We start from the raw sequence: 18,357 nt of genomic DNA on the forward strand, positions 1-18,357 counted from the left end.
ACTGAATAATTGCAAGTGCTGGCAGCATAAACATGTGGTGGAAAGAGCATTTATCAGACTGTTGTGCTACCTAAGTGCTTGTTGAAGTGAAACTTCTTTGGGCACAATGGGAGTAAAATTTCAAGGCCGAAATTTAAGTTATTGTTCAACCTGTACCAAAAGGCATGTAAGAGCACTAACAAAAGATTAGAACTCCCAAAGATACTGCCCAAAATTTGCTCACTCATGTTTGTTTCAAGCCTTTGCTGCTAAGCTGAATGTCATGAGGCTCAATATTATTTTGCATTAGCACTACCCACTACTTGACAAAATCACGGTGCCATGTTTTTGACCAAATGTCGGTAAACAGAGCGACTTTACTGCAGTGGAAATAAAACTAACCCCCACATGAAACCTGTTTTATTCAATTTCCTAAGATCTTTAATGCTCATCATGAATGAATTATTAACAAAGTTTAAAATTTCAGTTCATGACAATATTATATTTCTACTTACTGAAAAGGGTTGTAATTGCCAACTGGTGAACCTAAGTCAAATATGCAAGAAAAGTGTTGTTTATTAATTATTATTATTATTTTTTGATAATTACTAGCTTGTCCTGTCATTTCACTCTTGTTTTATTATCCAAATTTCAATACTTCCAAAGCTAAGTTTGATTTCTGTATGCTAGTTTTGGGTGCCCATTTCAAGACGACATCAGTTGCTGTACAGCCTGTTTGTTACTTTTTTATACTTGGAGAGATAACCGTGAATGAATTTCAGGGAGTGGCCTAAAACTTTAATGTTTTTCTTTGTTATAGAACACAAATGAATTTAAATATATGTATATTAAGTAACAAAAATTTTATTAAGTAAATGTGTTTTTTATTTTAATGTCTTCCAAATCAAGACAACATTTAGTGTATTCTTACAAAAATGCAGTTTATTTTAATTACACTGCAATACATCAAGTTTTAAATTAAGCTGGGCTGTTCTACTGCACTAAAAAAATATTATGTACATATAAGTGAACCCTTCTACTATGGTATACAATCTAAAAATACAGACTAAAAACTTACACAGCAAATTGACTTTAGTTGAAAACATTTCGGGGAAGGCACAAGTCTGTCGCATCCTCCCCTGCCTACGTTTTGTATGTACTTTCATATCGTATTGTAATACGCATTGCAAGTTTAACCCTCCATCTTTATTTCACCCACTTAGAAAGTCTCTTTAAAAATAAAAATTAAAATTCTAGAATGCTAAGCTAGGGACACTCACCCCTTGAAGTAACAAGGTGTGAGGTAGCACTGTTTTCTAACATGTAAATTTTTATTGCATTACGTGCACAATGGCAATGGCACTTGTGTAGCATTAAATACAATGCAACAAATTAATATTTTTCTCTTTCCTTGAACGTATTGCTTTTGTCATTGCGTATTTATATCCGACGCCCCTATGTGTTCAGTCACCCTGCACCATCCCACATGTCAGCTGTACATTTGGAGAGTGAAGCTAGAAACTTTCAACCTAGTGTTTCCCTCGTACCTAATGGAATGCACTGTAGTAGCAAATCATGACAGACATGCAATTAGTAAGCAATTTGAGTCGGGAATTACTTCAAATAGGTTAAAAAATCTGTCAAATAATAATAGAAAATGTTAAATGTATGATTTTTTAATTCTTATTAGAACTGAAATATTTATCCTATATTAATAACATTATTATTTTACGACTCAGAAATGTTGTTAGTGCCTACTTAGGAATGCTATGCCCAATCCCTATTATGTAAACAACGTGGTACACAAATTTTGAAAACTTAATTTTAGCTTGTTTAATCTCAAAATGTTCTTCAAACTTTATTTGAATGTACTTCAAATGTATTTAGATATATATTTGTAATGTAAATTTTTAATGGGAGCAGTGTCTTGTTTAAAATGGTAGTCAGCAGGCACACTTACCTGATTGGAAAACAAATTACGTATGTTGATTAACATGCACTTTCATGGAAAAAAAAAAAAAGTATCTGATTGGCTCTGTTTTCCTTGAAAGAATTTGAGCGTTACTTCAAGGGGCGGGTGTGCTTAAAATAAACTTATTACTTACAGTACTGTGAAACCTCATTAATAAAAACCTGTTAATATAAAACTGTTATTTATACAAAGTGTTTCATAGTCCCTAAAAATTACAAAAGGATATAGTAGTGCTAACTAATTTGTTTAATACAAAAGTATGGTTTTTATGTAATACACAGGTGATTTTGTTCCAAGGGTAAACAATTACATAAATAAAGATGGTTAATACAAACATCTCATAATAATGTTAAATAAAAATAAAAAAAATAAAAAACATTAGGGTATGTTGGGGAAAAAAAGCTTATAAATTACATATTGTTCCAAAATGATGGCAAGTCTTTTTGTAAGTAGTTTATAACCTTTACTTTATTCTTAGGTATTAAATCTTTTTAAAAAGTAGGAGAGGTAATTTTTTTTTTTTTACATGAGTGTAATCATCCTAAATTTGTATTTTACAATCCCTAAAAAAGTACACTTTGTGCTGAATAAAATTGTGTACAAGTTTCCTTGGAGCATATTCAATTTTTTCTGTTTGTTAAGCATGTAATAAATTGAAAAATATTTTTAACTTTATTTGAATTTGATTTAAAAGTTATATAAAAAATATAATTAAATTTTGTAATAGTTTGGTTAATAGAAACTTTGTTATTGCAAAGTGACAAAATTTTGGTTCCTTCAGGTTTGTATTGTTGAGGTAAAACTATAATTTGTATTATGGTAGACAAACATCCTTGGTGAATAATCTATGTATATGGGTTTATTTCCCGTCGCCCAGACTTATCGCAAGTGAGCTACATGGCAGAAGTTGCAAATGGCCAGTGGGTTTTCTGGGAGTGTTCCTAGCTTACCTCCCAGCGCTGCTCCATCACACTTATTCACCTTTAGGTCTATGCATGTTGCACCTTTATTGATTCATTGATTCATTCATTCACTCACTCATTTTCAACTAATTCAAATTTGTAAAAAATAGGTAACTAGGATTCAACTAAAACATTAGTTACAAAATCATGCATGTTTTTTTTTCCCCTTCGTAATAGCCAAAATCTACTACTCATATTCGCAAACCCACAATGTTTTCACAAGAAGGCCACACCACCACCACCAGAAACTTCCCAAATTGCAGAAGATGCTGTTCCGGTCATATCAGTCTGTATCAATTGACCAGCTGTCCTCTTCTGCAGATGTAGAACTCTCCTGTGAAGACTCGAGAGATGAATCCTGCTGCCGGGGTCGGTGTGGTATGTCCAGAAAAGGGATGCCGGTTCTGTGGGGGGAAAAAAGGTGACTCACTTCAAACAATTTACTCTAAACCTAGTGAAGCGATCAACACACGATTTTGGGGGAAATAATAGTCTGAAGAGGAACATCTGTTTGCATTAGTTAATGCGAACTAGCATAATGGGCACAGCCTCGATGAAACACTACATGCCTTGCCTTGCCAATGAACTGTCTCTTTGGCCCCCCCCCCCCCCCCCTTCCCTTATCCGTAATTCTCTTTTATTTTAACTTCAGACTGCAATCACACCACAATTTTAAACATACAATGTGATTTGTGATTTAAAATTTGTAGGAACTCATTGATACAGTCTGTGCATAACAAAATAGACAAACATGCAACAATTCAACCTACTTAGTAATACTTGAAGAAACTATAAAAATATTTAATTTGGAGTGGGCAGGTAATTTGACAGCTCAATAAATGTCTAAAAGGTATGCTGTCGCGAAGGGGGTTCAGATTTTTGTATATATGTACTTGGCTTTATACCTAGGGTGCCACCACGTGTTAGCATGTGGACCCGGTGACTATTCTCAGGACTGTGACATCGCCCGTGTGCAGTGAAGCCAGTTTCCCCCAGTATAAATAAAAATACGTAATTACATCCCCTCTCAGCGGTGGTCACGCTATTTATTAAAACACACAATAAGGTAGGCTCTAGAAGGCGGTCCACACGCCTCAGTCTTCTCCCCACGTGGCCACGCGCACAAAAGACACTGATATTTTAATTAAATAAAACTTAAATAAAACAGTCTACTGCCCGAGGTAAGTCCTGAAGCTAAAGAAAATGATGGATCAGTAACCGTGGAGAGTTGCAGACAACGGGCGCTTGAAGCTCCTTCCCTCAAGCAGTGATGGCGACCGACTCTTCCAGCGCCCTCGAGGCGGGTCCACCACTCACATCCGGCCAATGGCTGTTAACACTTTATTTTAATTTTAAATTGGTTATGTAATTTTGTTTTCAGCCAGTAAGCTAATTTAATTAAGGGTTTATGTATGTTCATTCCTTTTCTGGTGGCATGCTTTATTTAAATACATGTCGCACCCTGAGTACAAGACTATCGTAACTCAAAAAATTGAGTTTATGAGATATTTTTACCATAAGCAAGAAAATATCATTATCTAGGCACTGCAAGACTATCACAATATTATATTTACTTTTACGGGACTTATGGCAAATAATGTAGTGTTGCACTCTGGAAAACATTATATAAGAATATGTGCAATACTATGGCATCTGAGTTCTGATAGTATTGCACTGATTTTTAAGTTACGATAGTCTTGTACTCAGGGTGCGATGTGTCAGACGTCAGACGTCAGACGTCAGGTAATAGGTAAAATAAATATGACATGTCCCTCCCTTAAGTGGGTTGTGAATACGCTATGCAAACAAGCTGTCTCTGGTTGGAAGGAACATTGTGTCTGTTTAGAGGAGCCAAGATAAGCAGTTGGCTGTAATTAACTACCATCTGTTCATATTGTCAAAATGTAAAACATATCTGTGGGAATAAAAAATATTTAAATATGAATTTAATATTGAATAAGTACAATACAATATCAAACAATTTTCTCCAAATCCAGTAAATCCCTCTAAAGAAAGTTTCCTGCATAGTAAATTTGAAAAATTTAACACAGTGAGAGAGAAATATTAATTTTTGAATATTATCTATGGATACTAAATTTTCAAGGTTCCTTATAAGTACATTTTTTAAAGTATCTGTGAGATAAATTTTAGTATTTTAAGATAGCTGTAACACTAACTTTACCAAGTTATTACCATTCTGTTAATAACAATTAGATTTTCATTTCCGTATAAATTAGAAGTTAAAAAAAGATGTAATAGCGAAACAGATATCTTTATAATACAGTAACACCCTATTATAATGTTTTTTTAAGGAGGCATATGGAAAAAAAAAAAAAAACAAGCAGGAAAATGTTATAAGCAGGAAATATAAATTTAGCACTTGTCAGTGTGAACTTTTTACCAATTGACTTACCAAGCTATATAACAATTTAAAATTTAAAACCACTGATGGATACACTCGATGCTCAAATTTGCTTAACCAAGCCAAAAATTTCTAAACTTCGTTGTGCTTCCAGCTTCCATTTTATTTGTCTTTAAAGACACACTGCCACATTTCTGTAAAATTATTCACGATTCGTGATGATGATAATGAAATAAATTAAACTCTTTATCAGCAATAAAAAAAACTTCGTTTTTTTCTTGTCATTGCAGCATAGCTGGCAAACTAAAATATTGTAGGAATACATACTTACATCTCTAAAAACACTAGAATAGCAAAGAATGAAACATTTGTGCTCTGGAATATGGCTTCATCATATGCTCACTTAAACCTTTGAATATATATACTGTATAGAAGTCGCCAGCCCAGGTTAAAATTTCTAATACGGTTTTGAGGTAGTTGGTTAATTCACCGCCGCAATCGCCACCATCTCTAGGGCATCGACTTGTGGTGGTCCCTAGCGGACAAGTGTCGAACTCTTCAAACACCCCTTCCCCCTCCCGTTGAACGACCTTGAGCTGCAGTGAGATAGATGGGGGGTGCGGGGAATGACAGCGGGCGACAGTGCTGCGCTCTAACGTGTAAATAACAACTAAGACGATACAGGGCGTTACGGCAGCGCACTGCAGCGGTGAAGTTCCCAAGCTGCTCATTATACGCTTCTGAAAAACGTAGAGTAAATTCTATCCACTCGCGACTTCTATACAGTATATATATTCAAAGCTTAAACTGAAGGTGTCATCACCAACTATTACGTGAGGTAGCAAGATATCAGAATGCAGAAGGATTTTTGGGGGTGGAAATATAGTTCCATTACTTGATGTAAGTTTTTGGACATACGACATTGCTAAAAACTTTTTCTGTTGAAGAAAAACTAAAAAATAAAAATAAAGAAATATATAAATAAAACCCAATAAAAGGCAAAAAAAAAACAAAACAAAATTAAGCAAAAATTGCTGTTGTCAACAAGGATATAAACACCACAAAATATTCCGTGACAGGAATATGGTTAACAAAACAAAGAAAAACAAAGAAATGAAAAATGTACTAAGAGAACGTAAAAAAACCACAAATGATGACGACACAGAAATATTGAACCCAAAAATTCAGCACAACGGTTGAAACGAAACAAAATACGACAAAACGAAAAGATGAAACAAACACAATAGTTTTCCAAAACAGAAAGAACGATTAAAAAAAAAAAAAAAAACCACAAATGATGACAGCACAAAAATATTGAACCCAAAAAGAATTCAGCACAACAGTTGAGGCGAGACAAAAAACACGACAAAACGAAAAAGGCAAAACGAACACAATAGTTTTACCAAAACAGAAACAAGCGACGTTTCGGGAACTGCAATCTGCTCCCGTCCTCAGGCAGAGACGCACATGGTACGAAAACACAGGTGCGACTCAACAGAAATAGTTTTTAGCAATGGCGTATGTCCAAAAACTTACATCAAGTCATGCACTCCCATTGCACAAATCTTTCAAAGATAATATAGTTCCATTGTTCACCAATGTTCCCATTTTCGACTTCTTGAAAATTCCTGCATCACCCTCCTTTCCATACGAACCCACATCAACAATAACAAACTTATATATTGTATCGGCCATTGCAAGAAGCACCACAGAAAAATATCCTTTATAGTCGAACTGTAGATTTCCCAATTTGCCAGGTGCCACAATTTTCATATGCTTACCATCAATGGGAGCTTTACAGTTGGGAAAACCCCAAAGTTTCCGAAACTTGTTTGCATTCTGTTCCCAGTCTATCTGGTCACGAGGGGGTAAAAAAATGTGGCGCAAGATTTTTCTGTAATGCAGCCAACACCTTACGCACAATCGTGCTTAAAGCAGAGGGGGAGATGTGGTAACCAAATGCCAGTTATCTGTACGACACCCTTTGGCCAGAAACCCGAAACAAATAAATGATATTGTGTAGTAATGTTGTATAACATTAACAATAGCAGTGAATTGGTGGTGGAAAAAAAGAATGAAACTATGTTTGCATGCACGATGACAATGCTGTTTTGTAAAGGCGTCGTGTTTGCCGGTTGTAGGACTTGAGTGCTAGAAATGGTGGAAAAGTATGAGGGACCACTACAAAAGGAAGAAAAAGGAAGAAAAAGTTAATACAGAAAAAGTTGCCAAGAAGATACGAGCTATATACTGGCAACAGTAGCAATTTATGAATACCGTGGAAGATGAAAGCAGTTTTACCAATGTTCTGACTCAACTCCAACTGTGCAACCAGACATTGGCGAGCTAGACGAATATGAGCTGGATGATCCAACTGAGCAAATCTCGCCACACATCATCTCATCAAACATGAACTGGAAATTCCACTCCATCATCATCTCAGCTGACAAAAATTGGAACTTCCACACCATCCCCAGATGGTGAAAGGTTTGACAGTGCCATATTCTGACCCCCTAGATCCAAAACAAGGAAAGAAATATTTGCTAGAGAGACAGCAAGATAGAAAACATTTTAAAAGGTGTTTCGAAGATTTTATGAAAATCCATGACTTCAAGAAAATGAAAATAAAATCGACATGTTTTTCAAAAGAATGGCAGCTAGTGTGAAAAAATTCCGACCAGATATTGCCACTCGGACGAAAGCGAGTGTTTTCAATGTAGTCACAGAAATGGAACTACTGAACCAGCAATTCTTTACCATGTACCAGGATTTACAAACATTCAGTACAATGAAAACCAGTCGTACTCCTCTTCAACATCATCTTCCTGGACCACTCCACATTCATCTCGCACAGTAGCTTCCTATGCTACCTCTGACATAATTTCTCAAGCCTTTGAACAAGCCTTTCAAATTGAAGATGACGAATAATACTATTTTTATACTCATGTACCTACATATATGATTAAGGAGTCTACAATGATAATGTATAAATAAAAACCAATTTTGAAACTAAAAATGTTTGCTGGCTTACCTTAGTGTTAAAGCCAATTTTTCGGCAGCTGTTATAGGATCCTTCACTCTGTTATAGGAGGAGGTTGTCAAGTCTTGTTCAGTGAGGTTCAAAACAAAGAAGAACCTTTCATGGGTCAATCTAAAATATCTTTGGAACTTTTCATTTTCATCACGGAGATCACTCTTGATCGCACTTGATAATTCATTCATTTCTCTGATTTGTGAACACATCATTCACTTGTTTCCTGAATTCCAAATATTCCATCAGTATGAACTATTCTTCCTGGTTATCATCCATATTTTCTTTTATTAACACAGCAACCATTATCTTCCTCTTTCTGCACATTGTCTCCATTTTACACGCTGCAATAGAAAAAAACTCTCACGCCGCATAATATATTTTGCACTCCCGCTGACTTTTTCAAGCAAATTCGGTTCTTGCTGCTGTTGCTAGGAAAACCTACATTTAGGAAACTGATTTTCGGAGGTTCGTGAGATTTAAAAATAATAATAAAAAAAATCATTTTAGTGTTTTAAAACAGCAGAATACCTATTATGGCAAAATATAAGAGACTTCAATATTGTAACCAACTGCTTAGTGTCACTGAAAACTTAACTATTATTTAATACAAATCTGGGGTATTTCCGCTGTTAGTTAGATAAAATTATTTTCACGTATTTTTATGTGTGTTTTCTTATAAACATTAGGTGAGGCATTGATTATTTTTAAATGTTGTGGTATTTCGGTATGTTGTAGGTAATTACATACGTCAGACATTAAGAAAAGTTTTTTTTGCAAAAAAAAAATGTAAGTGCATATTATGTTGCAGAAATTGTGAAACCTTTGTTACATTTACCACTGTTAAAGTTTATTTTGAAGGAAATATGCACTAGGTTCAGTAGCTGATTTGCTTGAGGTTATATGTCGTATCTCTTTAAGTTAAATCTCAAATTCCCGAAAATCTAAAAAAACTTTATTTTCCCTCCTGAGAAGAAATTTTTTTTTATGTTCCCAAAATTTTACAGGCCTAGTAAAAACATGATTTACACATAAAAGACACTAAATAAAACTCTCCTGCAACAAATTCATACTCGGTGAGCTATTTTTTTTCTTTGCAGGGTTAGTTACCTTTTAAATCAATATTTATAAGATTTAGAATCAATACAAAAGTCACTTTCTATTGTTTGCTAAGAATATACTGAAAAAACAAAGATATGAAATGTTAATAAGAAGTTGAAAAACTATGTAATCAAATAAGGTCATAATAATATGACGTCAACCAGGGGTGCGCTCTCCCTTGAGCCCGATGTGTCCCCTGTTCCGCCAGCGCCACCACCCTCCCACCACCACCCTCTGTTTGAACCGCCCGCCACGGTGACGTGTGCATGCGTGTGTGTGTGAGCCGCAGGAGGCATTAGAGGCACGGCGACGGCCCAGAAACGTAAAATATTAATTAATAGGTAAAGAAATAAAGGGCTATGTATTGTGTGTTTTTATAATTTCGCTCAGTGTTTTGTCTTAAGTCACAGGAAGGACGGCGCAGCGCCACACGTGGCCGCTACAGGAACTGCCGACGAATAATCTTTAAACAATATTTAATTAAGTATACTGTTATGAAATCAGATGGAAGTCTCACAAATTGTCATTTAATTATTACTAATTTTTAAAAGGGTAAACTATGTTAGTAATTAGATTAATTATAAGTTAACAAGCTAACGGGAACTCGAGGGTTGGAAGACGCCATGACACCCTGTTGACCAGTCAGTCTTGTTCTTCCGCCGCCCGGAGTGGGACGCTCCCGCACCTCGTCAACTTCATTGTTTGGTAATATCTGATCCGTTAACATCCATTTCGCATATATTAATCTAAAACGCTTTCTTTCTGTCTTTGAGGCCTACTCCGGGTGGTAGACTGTTTCAATAAGAATTTAAGCTCCTCGAGCATTTTAAATGTAACATCGTTACGTTTCTTTGGTCAGGCCACGTGGTGACCTGGCCCACCTCCTAAACCGATTGTTTGCCGTTGGCTTTTTATCCGCTTCATATGAACAATGTAGAGACGAGAAATGGTTAATAAATATCAGGTGTGAATCTCGAGTGTATATTATTTCGGTCACTGGTGCCCCGGTGTAGTTGTCTGGCGTGTGGGATGCCTAGAGCCCACCTAGGTAAAGATTAGGGCATTACACGAGTGTACCAGCGTGCCCGCCGCTGAGAGCGGGTGTCAGGAACCAGCGAAGCATTGTTAGGGTTGTGTGCCTCGTCGCACTTGGGTGACGTCACGGCCCGAGAAAGAAGTCTCGCCGGGTCCACGTGCCCACAAACCACGTGGTGGCGCCCAAACTCAGTATCCGCCTCCTTAAACAACCCTGTGCGATAGCAAATATAATGTGTTGCGAGGATTAATTTTCCTTTGATGTGATTAAAGGAAAATTAATCTTCACAACAGGACCTCTATATACAACCATATTTACCATTTTAATAAAAATTTTCTGTTGATGAATCTGAATTTCCAGATACCTTGAGAATTTTCTTAACAGGGTGCGGCTGTGTCTTGTCAGTTGGAACAGGTGTAAGGCAGGCCCCATTGCAAATTGAACTGTATGCAGTTGATGACAGGAACAAACGTCACAAGTTATGTCTAACCTGTTCAGACTAGCTGGAATGAACTGCAGTACAGATAGTGCTCGTTGAGTGTAACTTCCCTCCAGTGGCGGATCCAGAATTTTGGTTTGGGAGGGGCTTGACCCAGCTGAGGCTAGGCTTTATCAAGGCAAACACTAAAACAATAGTGGACTCAGATGCTTTTGTAGGGGGCTTGAGCCCCTTAGCCCCCCCTCTGGATCTGCTACTGCTTCCCTCCCTAGCCCTCGAACAGTGTAGGCGAGGGGTCGTCATGGCAGCGCCAGTACCTGAGGCCGACGAGCAGGGCGCAGAGGTTGGTGAGACGGCGTGCCAGCTGCAGGCAGGGCGGACCGCCGGTGACCGCGGCGTTGAGCAGGTGGACGCCCAGGTCGCCCGCCAGGCCCTGCATGTTGCTGTACGACACGCCCAGCTGGAGCGGCGACAGGTCGCAGAAGCTGTTCACCAGGCACATCTGGCCGTGCCGGTACACCTTGCCCAGGTGCTGCACGCTCTCTCTCACCTGCACCCACACGGCTCACTGCACCAACAGAACAGCTCAAGTATATATCTATAACTAGAGACCGCAAAAATTTGCAATATTCTGAAATGCATTTGGAGATGCTTCAACAACTGGGCCATGTGGATTGGGGTGGTCTTTGAGCCAATGACAGAACTTCTATCAAATAAATACTTAATCACAAGCAGAGCTGTTAACGATTACATCAGTCAATAACAAGTGACATTCACTCTGTACCTCGAGGAAGGTGGAGTCCATCCTACATATAAATGAACTCACAAAATTTTTTTTCAGTCCCTATTTATAAAACCTCGAAGTACTGGTATTAATGGGAGTGGAGCATCACTAGAGTTTAATACAGTTTCTTGGACATACGCCATTGCAGTTTTGCACTGCTTGTCATGGGAAAAATTCATAAATGTAAAATAAGAAATAAAAATGACAACATAAACAAGCATAAATCAGCTGATGTCAAACAGATAAACCCAACGATGAACCTAAATAGGTACCTTGACAACACAATGATGACAGCACAGATGAACACATTCAAACTTAAATATCAGGAAGCACAAGAATTCCATGGAAGGAATTTAGTAATGCAAAAAATAATAACAGCACAGATGAACACAGTGGGTAGCAACGATGAGACAGTTTCACCAATACAGTAAATGCAGGCAGACAACAAAACCTGAACAACACAGTAAATATACGAATACAATGATGAAGATAAACAGATATTATGGACAACACAACAACAAAAATGCTGACAAACGCAGAAGGTTTTCTATGACAAAATAGTTGCGACGTTTTGAAAACTGGCATCTGTTCCAGTCATCAGGCATAAACAGACTGATATCGGACACTGGAAAACAGGGAGTTTATGTATGTTCGACATCCTTCCCTGGCACAACCAATGGCAGGCAAGGGCTCCACTGATTGGCAGTGCACCTAAGGGCCGATATTATTGGCCGGTGTATCGATGCGAGGGTCAATGGTTTGCAAGTGATTTTTGCTGTAAATTGGATTCTATTTTAATTTAAGGTATCCACATAATTTTCAAATCAACACTTTGTAGACTGATAATATTGTAATTGCTGACAATAAATGCTGATTCCTTTATATTTCCTTTAAATTGGGTGTTCTTCCTGCATGAGTAGTGCAGCATTGTCCAGAGTATTTCATCTTTGGGTTTATCTGTTTGACATCAAATGTTTTAAGTGTCTTTACTGTGGGTTTATGTTTTAATTATTTATTTCTTATTATGCATTTACGGATTTACGAAACATTGAACACTTTATGAAACAATGGGGAACAGTGCAAAACTGCAATAGCATATTGTCGCCTGAGAATTGGAGTGTTCTATGTCCATTGAAGTCGGAACTGAGATATAAGCATTTGAAAGTTCAAATAACTATGAATAGCATGACATAGAACAAAATAATATTGGTCTTAAATTAAGAACAAACATTTTTATGTGCGTAGACATGTGTGGATATAGTACAAATGAATACTCATATTAATTTCGTGTCCATAGCATAAAAAACCTACAAAGTGGACATAGAACACTCCAATACTCAGGCGGCGATACGTCCACGAAACTGTATTAAATCAAAATTCCCCACTGCATGAATCATTTAAAGAACGTATCACTCTAAAAAGTCGTAATTTTAAACTTAAGATCCAAGGGCATGCCCTGCTTTGTAGGCTGACATGGAATGAGCAAAGACAAGATTATATGGTTTTATTTTTAAGACAATTTTAGTATTTACAATGTAGACTTTACTGTTCTTTTTTGCAATATAAATTATTTTTATTCCTAAAGATAGTGTATAATTCAATAAATATGACACTAATATTTCACCAAAACACATGCACATTACCTTTGTGACCAATACGATAAACTTTATTTTAAAATAAAATAATTTAAATAAATGTGTGTCTAGGATAGAACTACTTATAATGAACATAAATATGCACTTTTTTTGTGTTTGACAAATGTACCAACATCAAAAATGTAAAAAAAAAAAAAAAGTCAATAGTAACAGAAATGCAAACTCAATGTTTGCCAAATCCATTTTGATGTTACATATTGTTTGAACCACAAGCTGAATAATTACATTCATTGAATTTAATACAGTAAAAGATTACATGTTTGCGATTTAAATTTTGTTAGAATGCTGATTAATTTCATGATTTTAGTTGCATTTCGGTGCTTTATGGTATACTAACTTGCTTTTTGGTCTTAGTTTGGTTTCATTGCAATACACTAAATAATCTTGTCCATGGGAATGAGGTCACCACAGCACAGTGATAGATGCCAAACCTAAATTTTAACATATATATATATATATATATTTTTAATTTTACAATCTCATGCTATAGCTATATGTGTATTATGCTTTGTTCGTTAGTCTGTTTTAAATATAAAAAAAAAGAAAGAAAAAAGAACCATCTTCCTAACTTTTAGAATGGAACATTTTTTTTGTTTTGTTTTAGGTAATTTGTCATTAGTTAGCACTAAAAAAAGGTTGTTTTGTTTTATCACACAACAGATAATTAGCTAAATTATAAGTTCTACGCTGCTCTTAGAACTTGGCTGGTGAACTGAAATGGTTACACTTCCATCCCGTGCCACGCCGTCAGCATACCTTGTCAAGGCAATCTGCTCTCCGCGTGTCCATGACGAACACAACACAGTCGGCCTGCACTCTACACCTGTTCTTCACAATGTCTTGCACTGCTTCGCACAGGTGCACGTTCAGCCTGTAACGCTGCTTCTGCAACGAGTGCGCTCGGAACAAGGCACTTCTGACGAGGCTGAGCAGTTCTTCCGTAGGCGACACCAACTGCAACATAAAAACACACATCGCCGTGGCACGCACAAATTTTTAACTAGATGTGTGAAGTTGAAATGGATAGCATTAAAACTCTGACCACTTTTATGACATGTTTTTATTTTATTTTATTTTACATTTTCTGCAGTTTAACCAAATATTTTTGATGTGTAACATCTTAGCTCTCTGTACACGGCATTTGGTGGGAGTAATTTCTTGAAAGTGATGGAAATGAGTAACAGGAAGTAGGGAGAAGCGCATGCCATCGGTGCAGCCTGCAGTTGGCTGCAGCGTGTCAGAGAGCGCAGACATTCCCATGGCGTTCGAGGAGAGAGAAAGAGAGAGAGAGAAAGAGAGAGAAAGGGAGAGAAAGGGAGAAAGAAGAGACAGCTCTTTACCGTTTGTTCCACTAACGTAAGTCTTGAACAGTGTGATGCATTGACATGTGTAGGTTTTCTAATACGTTGTAAATAAATTGTACAATAATAATTTATATCATGTAACATGAATCCAATAATTATATAAGTGTTGTATTACAATATTCCCAGGGACTGAGTACCCATTGGTCGTTGAAACGCCTCCAACTATCTCAACAATAGTCAAAAACATCACTGCGAAAAGAAATCATTTTCTTCTTATGCCTGCTTGTGCCATGACTCTCCACAAGTCAAAGGGTGAAGCATTTGATTATACGGTTTACTCTTATGAAAAAAAAACATACACAACTTGTGTACTTCACTCTCTTACGAGTTAAAAGCCTTGAAGGCTCGTTACTGAGGTCAGTAATTCACATCACTGGCAAATACTGAAAAGACTACTCACTTTTTTTATTTATTGAATGATTTTTTGTTGCACAATTTTCAAAAATTAATCTGAATATTTAATCCGTAAAAATTTTATTGTAACTTTAAGCATAAATTATTCTATTAACAAGTAATCCTTTTATTCATCACATGATGAATTAAAAAAAAATTATATTATACATGATAATTTAGCTGGTTTTCATAACAACTTGGAATACAGAAAGATCAGAACACACCGTTTTGCACCTGCCTATCTCTATAGAAAAAACTCAAATCAACACATGGAGGTGTAGCTGTCAAGTAAAGTAATAGGTCTTCGATCCGGCTTCAAAAGTTTGACATATTTTGTATTCCGACACTAATTGAGCCGCTCACATTCAGTTTTTTTTAAGGTTAATTTTGGATACTGTGGCAAGAGCTGGGGAGACGAGTTGTGATGGGAAGCCTAGAAGCAGGAGGGAGAACACCAAGAAGATCTTTAAGGAACGAAGGAATACGGAAAGGGGTAAAAATGTTATGGTTGTAAGAACGATAGGGGATTGAAATGTGTTAGATGAGGAGTGTGTATTGGATGTAGAGGTGGGTTGTTACAGCAATTTTCGGTATCTGTTCTAACCTGTTACAGATACAGTAATGTACTAGTTACAAGTAGCTGATACTTCTGTATGATCTTAGAGTAGTAAGCATTCTCGTTACAGGTTACACATCCTCCGTGCCGTCATCACCAGCGTAAAAAGGTATCGGTGTTCTCTCTTTCCACGCCTTTCGTAATCTGCAGCCCCCCCCCCTTCCCCTCGTCATACTTAATTCTCACGCTCTTCCAACCTCCCCTCCCTGTTCTTACTTCTCTCCAACAGTAAAAAAAAAAAAAATCTCCGCGTACGCAGACCACGCGACCGTAAGGAGAATCTGATACATTATTTATCACGCCCGGTAATTCTCTACCTCTTTTACGCTCATGCCCGCCTAATACAGCCAGTATCAATCTGTTCAACATTCACTGCAGTTCGTCCTGGCCGTGTATTACCATGTACATTGTTGCGGGCTGTCATGCTTTGTAGTTAGTATCTTTATAGTGAAATAAGGAATGGATAAGTGCAGGAAAAAGACTTCATTTGTGTGGAATTTTTTCACGGAAAATAATGAGTCTGCTAAGTGTAATTTGTGTAAACAAAAACTGAGTTGTAATGCAATCCTATATGTCAAATAGTGACTGAACTTGCAAAGTGTTTTTTTTTATCGATATTGGTACTGCTATCTGCTTGATGTAGTGTGCTCACTAATGTACCTATCTGTTTTTTTTTATTTTTAATTTTTGATAAAATCTTAATCTTTTAATGTATGAAAACACAAGTTAATTGTTTTCGAAAAAAGAAAGTCCATATGTTGATTACATCTGTTATTAGTGTCAACTGAGAATTTATTTGCATTTTCATAGTTGTTAGGTGCACAAATATAAATATTATATCTTTTATTAATGTACTTTTTAATATTAAAATTTAATTAGTTTTATTATTGAACGAGACGGTGTTTTAGCTTTGCTCCCTAGATCATAGATCCACATATCTATCACCTAAGGATGATGGATCTAGAACCAGTGTCCTTGGTCTTGTATCGCTATTAGCGTACTAGCTAGTGTCTTCAGTCTTCGCAAGAAGCACGCACTGCGCACTGAGCGTACTTCGATGTGGGACAATAAACAAAACGACTCGCTCTGCGCCTCTCCTTCGTCTTCCCCTGCGCTTCCTCCCCTACATTCTTTCCCTTCTTTATCCCTTATTCGTCATGCCGCTCCCTCCCCTTTCACAAGCTCCGCCCAAGTGGCCGTCATCTGCGATCGGGTATTGCGCACATTGGCCGTGGTGTTGCTCCAGGCGAATTCTAAACTGATACTAAAGTACTTGATACTTGAATAGTGTCCTCGTTTGCAGTAACTGATACAGGCATGTATCAGTTACAAAGTAGCAGGATGATACTCTGCGACCCACCTTTAATTGGATGGTAGTGTGGCTCAGATCATGAGAAGAGTGAGGGAAGTGGGGGTAATGCTTGCCACTGGGTTTTTACCCATTCGCAGCATTAACTAACTAAACTAAACTACCAGATTTCAATACTACTCTGCTGGCTCGTTCAGAGTTGATCGTATCTGTCTTTCATTTTAGTGAAGTGTTTTCTGGTTTATAGAGGGTTACATTTCAGGGGTACATTTTGATTATGATTTTTTATAAGAAGATCAATGCTTGTTTTAATACTTTTTCTTTCAATAGAGCTGCTACTTACATTTTTTTCAATACTATTGTATTGAACATTAATTTTTCTTTAGTATTCCCCTCAAAACTGATTAAATTTCACTGTAGAAGGCTATAAATACTACACTTGTGCTAATTTACAAGGTAATAAAAAAGTGGCAGAAGAAGTGAACTAGGGGATTAGATAAAACACTAAAATGGAGAAGATTTTAACGAAGAATTTGTGGCAAGACAAATGTGGTGGACAATGCAACTGAGAAAAAAAAAACAGAGAAGTAGAGTAGACGAAATTTTAAAAATGTGCTTTTGCAGTGCAAAACGCATCACATTATTTTAAAGTGGCAATATATTTATATTTTATGATTCAACTAAAAAATATGCTCACATGGGCAAACAATAATTACGACCGTGTTAAATTTTACTAGTTCTAATTTGAAACTGAGGAGATAAAAGTGCCTATTTCCTATTAAAGAATGAAGGGAAGATAATCTTGGTGCATTCGACTGGATAAGAATTTGAATAATTTCAGGAAACGTAACAGTGTACGTAAAAACATTTTTTACTAAACAAAGCACTGTAATATCTCTGTAAGTTTTTTCTTTGGAAATATATGATTACATAAATCTAATTTACATACCAGGAAAGATAAACAATAGGAGTCAACATTTGATTCTAGGACAGGAGACAATCCAAATCCCGCCATGGCCATATTAACTATAAACACGCTATTCCCGGGCAAAACAATGGCCTTCGCTGTCACATTTTATTACAAAGAAAATTACCTACAAAATATATCAAATATTGTAGTATAACTGCAACAATATTTGATAATACTTAACTTAATTGTTATTAATATTTATTATACCAGGCCTGTTTACATTTTGAGCAATTCTTAAATTATAAATAAAAATTTCTCTTAGTTCTTTTTTAGCAATTTAGCTTCATGTAAAGATTGAAATATGACCTGTAGTTTATAAATGTTGAAATTATTTCCCTTTGAAACAATTAGCCTAAAATAATTCAAACTTAATGTCCATAAAAA

At 36.5% G+C, this 18,357-nt stretch overlaps 1 protein-coding gene across 1 annotated transcript; it reads right to left on the reverse strand.

Annotated features, from left to right (window-relative positions):
- Positions 1 to 830: 830 nt before the first annotated feature.
- Positions 831 to 18,191, reverse strand: LOC134530560 (uncharacterized). The gene is made up of 4 exons (XM_063365495.1): positions 17,953 to 18,191; positions 14,078 to 14,275; positions 11,200 to 11,432; positions 831 to 3,317 (listed from the first exon to the last, which is right to left on the reverse strand). The coding sequence occupies exons 1-4, from the start codon at positions 18,022 to 18,024 to the stop codon at positions 3,197 to 3,199; spliced, it is 624 nt and encodes a 207-aa protein (XP_063221565.1). The 5' UTR covers positions 18,025 to 18,191; the 3' UTR covers positions 831 to 3,196.
- Positions 18,192 to 18,357: the final 166 nt, after the last annotated feature.

Source organism: Bacillus rossius, chromosome 3 (assembly GCF_032445375.1).
Source record: "Bacillus rossius redtenbacheri isolate Brsri chromosome 3, Brsri_v3, whole genome shotgun sequence".
NCBI classification, from domain to species: domain Eukaryota; kingdom Metazoa; phylum Arthropoda; class Insecta; order Phasmatodea; family Bacillidae; genus Bacillus; species Bacillus rossius.

Coding starts and splice junctions, on each gene's coding strand:
- LOC134530560 (XM_063365495.1), bottom strand. CDS start 18,024: ATGGCCATGGCGGGATTTGGATTGTCTCCTGTCCTAGAATCAAATGTT. Junction 11,433..14,077: donor GAGCAGATTGCCTTGACAAG/GTATGCTGACGG, acceptor GTGTGGGTGCAG/GTGAGAGAGAGCGTGCAGCA. Junction 3,318..11,199: donor GCCCTGCTCGTCGGCCTCAG/GTACTGGCGCTG, acceptor TTCCCCCCACAG/AACCGGCATCCCTTTTCTGG.